Here is a 12,284-nt window from a genome sequence, read left to right on the forward strand (position 1 = left end):
CTGGCTCGGCGAGTGAACATCGACCTTCAGTAGGCTATACCCTACGTCTTAGCTTTTCGCTAATTTTAAACTCCTTTTGCAGAGCCCAAATCGTCTTTTCACGCCCAAAGTTAATTATCTTAAAGATGTTTTACACTTTTTAGATTTAAAAGAAGCCTAAAATAACAGCCTACGTATGGTTTATCGATGTACCTGTTTAGATACAGACCCAAAGGCAAGCGCTCCAACGGTTGATCTGCTGTTGCTATGGTTACCTCCTTTACTGCGCGCGAATACTTTTCTTGACCTGTGAAAATGCGCCTTCTTTTTTGGCGGTTACATGCTGTTTGAAATGTTTGATGAAACGTTCCTTATGTAAGACGAAAAAATAAACTTTTCAACACATTTATGTAAAATTTTAAAGGGGTCAAATAATGGTACATGCACTTTTACAAGTTGATTGTACTGAAATGTGTGTTGGCAGTGCCTGTACACAACCATCATATAATGATAAAAATCCATCCAGTGTTTTTTTTTTAATCTCCTTATATGTTTTCCCCTGCCTCAAATTGAGCCGTTCGTTTTTGTGACGTCAATAAAACGGACGCCCCTCCCGCGATTGTTGATTGACAGCAGTGATTCAACACAGACCCGCCCTCGCTCGTCCTGTCAATCATAGTCCGCGCGGATCGGCGCGGTCATTGTTGTCGATATGCTGGAGCACTGTCTATGAGCAGAATGGCGTCTAAGCGATTGTAGTGTTCTGTTCTTGGGTGTAATAACGAACACAGCAGTCATTTTAATGTTCCTAAATCCGAACCGCTGAAGACGCAGTGGCTGAGTTTGTTTTCGAAGGGAATATTCCCCACGAGCAACGTCAATGCTCTCATGTTTGCCGAATCATTTCTCATTGGACTGCTTTATAAACGAGCAGTGGCGTAACTATCGGTAAGCAGGGTACGCGGTTGCTTACGGGCCCGGACCAATCAGGGGCCCGCTTGACTGGAAGATATTGATTGACAGCCGGGGCCCCCTATCACATATTACTACTTTTAGTTTGATTGCATTTTACTTTATCACGATTTTGTTTTAAATAAATACTGACAACAACATATTTTACAGATCATTAAATACATGTGTGAAACGAACAATCATGGATTTTGGTGTAATTTGTTTTGAGCTGGGACTGGGGAATCCCCGGGTCGGCTGTTTAACGTTACACGCGCACGCCACTTCATGCGTTTTCTCAGATCGGATAGCTACTGATTTATCAAAACGATTCCATTTACAGCTGGACACATAAATGTGTTTTTGCAAAACAGATATAAATCCGATCTTCAATTTCCGCGCTATATGCAGATTTAATAGAGTTCACGTCACCGAAAGCAACAGATAAGCTGCATTTTATTGATCATCAGCTAAAATTTCTAAATCGAAGAACGCAATTAGAGAGAGCGGCAACAGTACTGGTAAGATCATTTCGTTTCTTTACTTTTAATGAAGATGATTGTGTGTTAAGCGAGCGTCTGCGACTTACTTTCACTTTGATTTGCGATAGTTTGTGCGTTGGCTTGATGAATAGATGCTCATCTGCGGTGATGCGTGTTGTTGCAGAAGCGTCGTCATATCTGACTATGACATATAGCCTATAACACGCTCTCACACGTTTATTTTTTTTAGCATTTTTAGAGGAGTAAAATTGACATAGGTTTCAACAACCAGATGCATTTACACTTGTCCAGTGTCGTCTGGAATGCGGCCCAGACCTCCTCCTGAAGTGGTTTGAGCGACCGGATTCAAATCCGTCTCGAATGCGTTTCGAAGGGAATTTACACCTGGTCTTTTCACGATCGGATAGCTATACGATCACAGAAAAAGCATGAAGTGGCCAGGTGTAAACAGTTCCTTGCGTATTGCATGCAAAAGCCTACTCGTGGACATTGCGTCATCACGTGTTGTAGTAGGGGCCCCGCCTTGATAATCCTGCATAAGGGCCCGGTGTTGGCTCGTTACGCCACTGTAAACGAGGATCAGTGTAAAGCTGGTTTTGCTGAGAAGCTGCACCTGAATAAAGGGTCGGAACCTATTCGTGTTCCTGCTGAACCTTCAGAAGAACTAAAGTGAGTGTAACGTTTTATTAATCTTTATATTAATATTTATATTAATCTTTGCAAATCGCCAGCTGCACGCTTCACGATGAATGCGTCGGTTTACACTCAGGGTACATTACAGCATGTTTTCTATGTACAACGTTCTCAATATAATTCATTATCCCACGTTTATACTGAACAACGCGTTATGGTTATTGTGTTATTGAGTTGGTGTACGCACAGAACAGAGAGGCGGAGTCAGCAAAGCTCATTATCATTTAAAGTCATATGCACTGAAACGGCGTGCTGAAAACAGAGCTGTTTTTGACCAGGTAAAATAAGTGTTTTCTTACAATACTAATGAGAATTTTTAATTAAAGTATATTACAAACTTTTAATTTAGACCCTAAAGAATCATATTAGCTTGTACAAAAATGGCATTATATGATCCCTTTAACAGTGCTACAGTGCTGTTTTGCAACAATTTGGTTCTCTCAGTAATGGGTTTTGGAATTACAAGTAAAAAGTCTGTCACATTTTGTTCTACAACAACAAACCTCAAATGTGAATTTAGAAGTCACTGTTTTTTTTTTTTTTTTTTTTTAAGTTGCTAAAAACGTTGCTATATAGGACTACAAATGTCCGATTCTCCTTTTGGAAAGAAGTAATCAGTGTATTATCTAAAATTATTGCTAAAGAAATCCCTGTATGCCTCACAATCTGTATTCTTTGTCTACTTCCACCTGCCTTATCTTTGAAAATACATGAACAGAAGCTTATAAATCTGTTTATTGCAAGCGAAACGCCTGATTGCCATACACTGGAAAAGTACTTGTCCATCTTTATCACTCTGGATCAAAGAATTGTCTTCTTGTAGCAATGGAAAGACTGACTTACTCAATCAAACAAAAAAAAGCACATATTTTACAGGATCTGGGACTCCTTCCTTCATTTTCTAGAACAGAATGGAACGACTCTTGAGTAATACTAATAATGTGATTTTTTTTTTTTTTTTGGGTGTGAATATACCTTTATGGCTCTCTTGTTGGGGTAGGGTGGGTGTGTTTTCTTTCTTTTTATGAAAATCCTGTATTGTACATGTATTGTAAAAAAAAAAAAAAAAAAAAAAAAAAAAAAATATGTTCACAAACGTCCAATTCCTCAATCATCTCACATCTTGCTAGCTGTAGTCCTCATTAAAGGGATAGTTCACCCAAAAATGCATAGAATTCACAGAAAATCCTGTCATTAATTATTCATCCTCATGTTATCCAAACCCATACGTCTTTCATTCATCTTCAGAACACAAATTAAGATCTTTTTGATGAAATCTGAGAGCATGACCCTCCATTAACAGTTCACGATACTGACACTTTGACACTTCAGAAAGTTCATAAAGAGACAGTAAAACTAATCCATTTGAATTGAGTGGTTTAGTCCAAATTTTGAACAGATTGAATTTAGGCTTTTATTCACAAATAAACATTTACCATTTAGGGTGAACTACCCATTCAGCAGAATGTATGACGAGCACCGATTTCACTACCCTGCGGTATTGATGACATGATGCATATGTGAAATATGAATGAGAGTGAGGGTGAGATTCTATAATAAATGGAGAAAATGCTTAGCTCAGCAAAACTTAGACATCGTGGCTTGACCTTTGAACTGTTTCTTCATAACACCGGAAGAGATCTCTTTGACAAGACGTGTAACTCGTCATGGAAGCTGGATGAAGCTGGCATTTGCCCAAGCCGGAAAATCTAAAGTTGCTCAGTTTAAAAGCCCTCATATAAAGCGTAATCGGGGGTCTATTTTGGGAGTATTGGGGTCTGATTCACTTTTCTAAGTGCTGGTGGTTGCATTGCACTCTTGCCTTAAAGGGTTAGTTCACCCAAAAATGAAAATTAAGTCATTAATTACTCACCCCCATGCTGTACCAACCCCGTAAGACCTTCGTTCATCTTCGGAACACAAATAAAGATATTTTTGATTAAATCTGAGAGCTGGATCACTCCTCCATAGGCTGCCTAAGGGACTGACACTTGACGGCCCAGAAAGTCATTAAAGAAAATGTTTAAATGTTTCATGTGCCTACAGTGGCTCCACTATAAGTTTATCAAGCGACGAGAATACTTTTTGTGCGGAAAAAAAACTAAAATAACGACTTTATTCGACTATTCCATTGCTTCCTTGTGGGCCTGAGACGAGAGTTCAAGAGATTTCCAGGACGCATGCGCGAGAAGTGACACTCTTCTTCTACTACACAGCGCGCGTCTTACAAGCAGAGGAAGACGCGTGCTGTAAATAGTAGTAGAAGAAGAACGTCAGTTCTCGCGCATGCGTCCTGGAAATCTCTTGAACTCTCGTCTCAGGCCCACAAGGAAGCAATGGAATAGTCCAATAAAGTCGTTATTTTAGTTTTTTTTCCGCACAAAAAGTATTCTCGTCGCTTGATAAACTTATAGTGGAGCCACTGTAGGCACATGAAACATTTAAACATTTTCTTTAATGACTTTCTGGGCCGTCAAGTGTCAGTCCCTTAGGCAGCCTATGGAGGAGTGATCCAGCTCTCAGATTTAATCAAAAATATCTTTATTTGTGTTCCGAAGATGAACGAAGTTCTTACGGGGTTGGTACAGCATGGGGGTGAGTAATTAATGACTTAATTTTCATTTTTGGGTGAACTAACCCTTTAAGTTTCATTCGGTGTTGTCAGTGATCACCAGTGTATGGCAGTAATAAAAAACCCAGAGTTACGGAAACCGAAAAGCCTCTCAAAAACACCCACACAATCACATATCAGATGCTGAATTTCTGTGAAAAAAAAAGGTCTTAGCATAAATGTGAAAATATCTGTAGTGCACATCTTTAGTTTCGTAAGCATTTCTGTGAAAACCCTTTCGTTTGACCTCACAGCAACCTCACAACACGTTTTGACTCCTAGAGAGCGAATAAGGTCTTAGATTTTGAGTGAAATACCCTCAATAAATAGGTTTTACTCATTCTCTCTCCTGAAAAGGCCAGTGTATGTGGCGTTTTGGATGTGCTTGTACAAATACTTGCCTCCCCAACATCCTAAACCATCAAGACCACATGAGATAATCAGCTTAACCAACAAGAACCTGCTGCTCTTTAGTTTAACCACCAGGTTGGTCAACCAGTGCCACCAGTTTGGTTTCATTAGTGAATGACATCAAACCCGCACCAACAAGCTGGGAAGTTAATGCTGCACCAAACTAGTATTTTTAACAGGACTTGGAAAACAAAATCAAGTGTAAGAGCAAAACCTCCACATCTGAAGATCCGTTTCAGTCATTATGTGAACTAAATTAATATTCAGATCCAGTAACTGATTCATTAGTTGTGTGGAATGCAAGGAATATTCTGATAGTAATTCTCAGAAAAGAAACACTTAACTTTTCATCCGTTAATAACACAAACATTCGTGGAATTATCGTAATGCAAAGACCCGTGATATTTCTGCAGAATCACTGATCACACCTCAACAAAAAAAAAAAAAGTGGTTTCCGCTGTAGGCCGCTTTTACTACAGGGGTAAATGAACCATGAAAAGAAATGTTCACTTCATGATAGTTTAGAACTGAACATTTCTCATCTACTACCACCCACTGATACTTGCACCAATGATGGAAATAAACAGTAAAATGGCAACACAGGAAATGGTACAAGGAATATATATATATATCCATCACAAATGAATGGGTTTGCAAATAAAAGAAATGAAAGTAAACAGTAGCGTGTGTGTCTCGGTCTTTTCCTTCTGTCTTTCTTCTTCATTTTGAATTCTGGTTTCTTTAAGTGCTTTCAATGTATTGTTATTGTTAACTAACTGTTAAATTGTTTAAAAATTCAATAAAATATAAATATTAGAGAAAAAATATTTCATGAAAATGAGAAATGTTGCCTTGGCAAGTACTGAAAAAAGATGAAGTACTAAAAATTAAATAAATCTATATAGAAACATTAAAATAAAAACAAAAGTACAAGACAAAATTACTAAAATTTAAATGAAAACTGAAAATAATACAAATAAAATCTAAACTGGCCCCATCAAAATTTTGGGAAACTGTATAGGCTACATTTTGTTTTTTGACTAAGTGACATAGCAAATATCCAGCCTATTTAAAATTTAACAAAAACCCACAGACCCAGAAATAAGACTTTATTTACTAAAAGTAGGGCATATTTTTTGTCCCCTCTTGCCGAAGCAAACCCAGGAAACTTCCACCATTACTTAAAATAATATCACCCCCGCTCAATCTTAACATCTCCTCGGCCTCACACCACCGAGACTATTTTTCCCTCCTTCTGAAGGGGAATCCTCTGTTCCACAAACCACTACCACCATGCATATTAACCGGAGGCCTTAACGACTCGAGGCCCCATCAAACCCCACCACACAAAACTAATATATACAACGCATATATTACAGAAAGCAGAATTCAAAATGAAGAAGAAAGAAAGACAGAAGGAAAAGACCGAGACACACACGCTACTGTTTACTTTCATTTCTTTTATTTGCAACCCATTAATTTGTGATGGATACTCGCTTCCTTAGAATAACAATAAAATAAACGAAGAGAATATGAAACTGTATGATCAGCAGTTTGCATTATATAATATAATAATTTAAACTCAGCTGCTGGATGTCATAAATGAGATATTTCATATAATATGGCATGCATACAGCAGCAACCTTAAAAAACGGGTTTAGAAATGAGTGTTTCTCTTTGAAAACAATCAGAGAGAATTAAGATACACTCTAAAAAAATAAAAGTTCCAAATATTTTTTTATTTTTTTTTGTGATAGCAGCAGCATTTTTGGTTCCCCAAAGAACTATTCAGTAATCAGTTCTAAAAAAGAATCTTTTTTTTCTTAGTGTGAAGAACATTTGAATAGACTAAAGAATCTTTTTCCACTCTAAAGAACCTTTTGAATGGAAAGATTCCATGGAATCTTGGAACCATCGATTCCAATCATGCAGCTTTATATAAGAGTGTATGAGCAGAGCCTGGGGCAAGTTGTCACAACGTCGGTATCTCAGTAACTAAGACGTTTAGTCAAAGGCTTGATTTCTATAACAGTGGTTTGTTCAGTCTGTGAATTCTTCATCCAAACTATACTTTGTCACTATGGATTCCCAAATTTTAAATAGCTTATAATGCAAAATAGAGCAGATATGTTGTTGAAGATTTTTTGATTTTTTAAATTGAAAAAATCTTATATCAGCGTTGTGTGAAATTATATGATCAATAAGTTATGACAAGATATGTTTGTGCACTGCTTTAACTCATTAAAATAAGTTAAGCAATTTTCTTTTTTTATAAGTTATACAAGTTTCAACTAATTTTTTTCAGTTTAAAGTCAGTTTAATGTCATTTAAGTTGAAATGACTTAAAAAAACAAGTTGATTGTACTTAAAAAGTACATTTGTACTTAAGGCAGCAACTTTTTTTCTTTTCAGTGAGTATCAATAAACAGCAGGTTATAATTGTGACAACATGCCCCACTGTCCATACCTATACACATATTCAGAAAAATAAAAAATATCATCACATTAAAAGTATCAAAACCTAAGGCTTATATCAATAATTAAAAAAATAAAAACTTGTGGAAACCTGTACGTTTAGAGGGGGGAAAAAGTAACAAGAAAAATGTGCATTTATGAAAATATGAATCAGGGCAGATTTTCCCTGTTCCAAAATGATGAAAAATCTTTTTAAAAAGGCGGGTTAAAAAGTGGAAACTCCTGAAGCCAGTGTATAAAAACCACTTGAGAAGTGCTGTTGAGAAGTCTCCCGAGTTTGCTTGTTGAAGACATCACACAAACTTTCGAAATCACGATGCCGTCAGCTCTGAGTAAGTGTTAGTGATTTAGACGATCGGACATCCTCAAGTGCAGTCACACATCTCTCACTTTCTCTCTCACTTTTCTCTGCAGACAAAGCGCTCTTCCTGTCTGCCACACTGGCGGTGTTCATGCGTCTCGTGGACGCAGTGCCTGCGTACAGCAGCACGGGGGAACTCTCGGAAACCTCTGGGGATGAAGTTCAGGACGTGGATGGGAAGAGTCTTCTGAACGACCGGCACAAATGGCATCTGATGGCGAGAGATCTGCACAAGGACGTGAAGACGCTTCGAGATGAACAGGTGCTTTTAAACACAGAGTTAAACAAAGGTGTGTTGTTCTGCTGACTGTCTTCAACTAACTTTGTGTTCTTCCACCTGCAGTTTGAGAGCGATTTCAGGGAGACGGTGAATATGACGGCGTATGAAGGCGTCCGGGTCAGCACGCCTCTCCTCAAACCTTCTGACGGCTGTCTGTCCAGAAACTTCAGCACAGTAAGAACACTTATCATGCTTGTGGTTTATCAGGGAGGATTCCTTAACTAGGGAAACTGTTCTGTCCCCTAACATGGTTAAAGAATTTCAAAATAATAACAACAAAAAAAGTAGTTTCTAAAAATCTTTAAAAAAAATTTTTTAAATTGTACATTTTTAGGAAGATTTAAAAGTTGAATTTGCTAGAATGTCTCTTTTTTTAGTCACTTTATAATCCCAGTATTTCCATTTGTTCACTGTAAAAAAAGACTGCATTAAATTTTTAATTACAATCAACTTGGATGTTAAAGTCAATTCAACTTATATTATGTTAAGTTGAATCTTCTATAAATTATAAGTTGTTTAAAATTGCTTAACTTATTTTAATGAGTTAAAGCAATGTAAAAACATGTCAATTTATTGATTGACCATATCATTTAGTGTTATTTCATAGTTTTGGTTATTACTGTGGAAATTAGTTTAAAAAAACGAGTAGATGTGTTCAGATGTTTGACTGGTACTTTGTGTTAACTGGATGGCATTTGTAATGTTTTACTACAAAAAGTCCATCAAAATGACAATCAAGTCAAGCATTTTAAAGAACCGAGTTTTTCCACAAACGTTTATGATTGGCTATAATGGAAAGTAAAGTGGTATTTTAAAATGGTAAATTTAGTAAAGTGGAGCACATCTTTTTCATGATCTGAGTAGATTTATTAGGCCAAAACAAATCAGTTTCAATACAGAAACAATCTATTTTGTTTTACTATAAGTTCAACGTGTCAAGTATTAGCAAGTGCACAGCTTATCTAACTTTCCCTACAAAAACTGCTATTATCGTTCAACACGCTCTCATGGCAATTCGTAACCAGTTTACATTTTGGCAAATCAGTATGATCTCATTCATAAAATCTGCATATGGCACACAAATTTAACTTTTTCCTCTTTTCTAAAAAAACTGTGTTTCCAAAAAATCACAATGCAAAAACGCCACCTTGTGAAATAGTCACGTACAGAAACGAATTGATATCGTTACACAAACCAAATGCAGATAAAAGTTAAGATGCTGGTCAGATCTTTTTATTCAGCACACGTAATAAATAAAGTTCTGTCATGAAACTCTAGATGGCGCAGGCCGATCGGTCCTTAACTCAATCTGGGGTGTGTTTCCAGTACAAGTCACTATCACAGTACGATGCATCGTTGAAGAAATCATCTAGCGAGTCACGACTGTTTCCCGAAACCATATTGTCGCAAAGTGGTCGTTCAACCACATTGGTTTATGACGTAACGCAGGTGGTGGAGTAATAACTTATTTTAATGAATCTGTTCGAGATCGAATTAACGCTAGATGTTTTGATATAAATTACAGACATGCATCTGAGGACTATTTCTCATATTTCTCAGTTATTTCGCTTTATTTCCAGATTCGATCATAGACTCGTTCTTACACACTAGAGCACGTTCGCACATGCGCAGTCTTCAAACACGGGGCTTTAAATCTCATGACAAACTCAAAGACGTAAAACACATTTGTATGTATTCTAAATAAAAGACAGGTTGCACTGAATGTCAGCTTGCTTATTTTGCTCAAGATACGGATTTATTAAGTCCACATGTCATGCAATCTATAAACTCTGCTTCTAACCACAGCTCGAGATCTGTCGCTCAAACACACAACTCTGCGATGCTGTTTGCGAATGTTTGTTGGAACGATGGTTTCGGGAAACACCGACTCGTTGAACTGCTGATAACGGCGACCATAGTTGGCTAACGATGCTTTCGGGAAACGCACCCCTGCTTTGCAATCACATCATTCTCTATAGGGCACAGCTGATTGGTTGCTGCTGTATCAGTAGCCAATGAGCTCGCTGCTCAACCTTCAATACTTGCAGAGCGCTTTCAGAAACCCTCCACCTTCCCCAGCTCCACCTGTATAGATCTGCTACGGGTAATTCATGTATGCTGTGCAATATAGCATACATGAATTACCTGTCTGTCTTGCTCACCGCAGCGTGTCGTGTGTGTATTGGCTGTAGCAAGCAGCAGCGTAGCAGATCTATTCCACAACGACTAAACCTATCAACATTGTCAAATCCATTAACATGCCAAACAGTTGTCATGACAGAAGTGTTTTCATGTGATTTTCTCAATATCAACCCTCATGACTGTTTCAGGAAAGGTGTCTGGGGCGCATTTACAGTGTCCTGACGTGGTATAAAGAGAACTGGAACTACATTGAGAAGGAAAATCTGACCTCAACCTTGGTGAACGACATCAAGCACGGGACGAAGCGACTGCTGGAGGCCATTAACAGCCAGGTAAACACGCCTGAACTCAACATCTGCGGTCCTCAACCCTTTCCAAGAGGCCGCTACGCTACTGGATGTTACTTTAGACATCAACAAGTCATTTTAACGGTTTTAAAATTACTTAAAATAGAGCTTAAACATTAAACAATTTGGTAACACTTTACAATAAGCAAATGGATTCAATTGTATCTCTCAAGACTAGTGATAAACTGATATCTACTAGCTCAACAGTCGTACATTAGCACTAGCAGTGCTGGCATGACAAGTATTTAAAGGGTTAGTTCACCCAAATATAAAAATTCTGTCAGAATAGGTCAGAACGTAGGCTCAGTATTGGCCGACGCTGGTCATGTGTGATGCTGGCCAATAGTGAGCCTACGTTCTGACGTAGCGCTGCTGCACTGTTACACTACGTGAACTCACTCTGAGGCCCACATAGAAGAAAACGAACAGTTGAATTAAAGCAACAAGCACCAAGTAACTTTTCCTCTGCGGCCGCCCTACAGGTTGGAAGCGGAATTGTCCATTACCGCTGTCGTAAATAATTTAGCCTAGCGCAGCCGACTGTCGCACACACGCTCGTGTTTATCCAGCGCCGGCTTTGGAATGAACGATGTCCACAGACAAGGTTGCATGATTTCATTAAAGTATGATGTATTGCGACATCAGAAACGAAGAAAAACTAAATAATGACTATTGTAACGCTTGACGTAAAGCAAGTCAAATTTGTAGTTTTCTTGTCTCATTAGAACTACAGAAACACGACCCGTTCTGGCAATCTTACACAGCGAGGTTATAGCAGATATAGGACCGCAAAGTGGAGGCATAAGTGCCTTTCACCCTGTTACGACTTGATGAACCAATGAAACGATTTTAGAAACATTATTTTAAGGTAAAAAATCTTACTTAGTGTTGCTTTAAGTCGTTATTTTTGCGCACAAAAAGTATTCTCGTCGCTTGATAAACTTAAACCACTGTAGTCACTTGGACTATTTTAACAATGTTTTTATTTACTTTCTGGGGCAAGTTTCAATTACAATAGAAGCCTATGGAGGAGTGAGACAGCTCTCAGATTTAATCAAAAATATAATTTGTGTTTTGAAGATGAACGAAAGTCTTACGGGGTTGGAACAACATGAGGGCGAGTAATTCATTTTTGCGTGAACTAACCCTTTAACGTTTATCTCCCTCCAGCTCCAGGTGGGCGAAGGACAGGTGGACCCGATCTCCAGCAGTCCTCTGTCGGTCCGATCCGCATGGACACGCAAGGCCACCGTCCACTCGATCCTGTTCAACTACACCAGCGTCATGATCGACACATGCAGAGCCATCAGTTACATGAGCAAAAGGAAGGGTGGACACCGGGGGAAAGACACGAAGAGACCCGGCCACTGGACCTCAGACAAGAACTAATCAATACTCATTTATTTGACTATTAGATTTATTTATTGACCATCGCAGTATTCGATTCGGGGAATGATAATTTAATATTTATGAGTCTGTATTTTTTAACTTATTGAACGCAATGCAAATGTTGATGCATTCTTGTTTGTACAAC

General features: G+C 38.2%; 1 protein-coding gene across 1 annotated transcript; it reads left to right on the plus strand.

Moving 5' to 3' along the window:
• Positions 1 to 7,863: 7,863 nt before the first annotated feature.
• Positions 7,864 to 12,147, plus strand: il6 (interleukin 6 (interferon, beta 2)). Its single transcript, XM_056232747.1, has 5 exons — positions 7,864 to 7,952; positions 8,035 to 8,243; positions 8,325 to 8,435; positions 10,592 to 10,735; positions 11,921 to 12,147. The coding sequence occupies exons 1-5, from the start codon at positions 7,937 to 7,939 to the stop codon at positions 12,137 to 12,139; spliced, it is 699 nt and encodes a 232-aa protein (XP_056088722.1). The 5' UTR covers positions 7,864 to 7,936; the 3' UTR covers positions 12,140 to 12,147.
• Positions 12,148 to 12,284: the final 137 nt, after the last annotated feature.

The sequence above is a fragment of the Rhinichthys klamathensis genome, unplaced genomic scaffold, assembly GCF_029890125.1.
Source record: "Rhinichthys klamathensis goyatoka isolate OS25496 unplaced genomic scaffold, OSU_Roscu_1.1 h1tg000354l_1, whole genome shotgun sequence".
NCBI classification, from domain to species: Eukaryota; Metazoa; Chordata; class Actinopteri; order Cypriniformes; family Leuciscidae; genus Rhinichthys; species Rhinichthys klamathensis.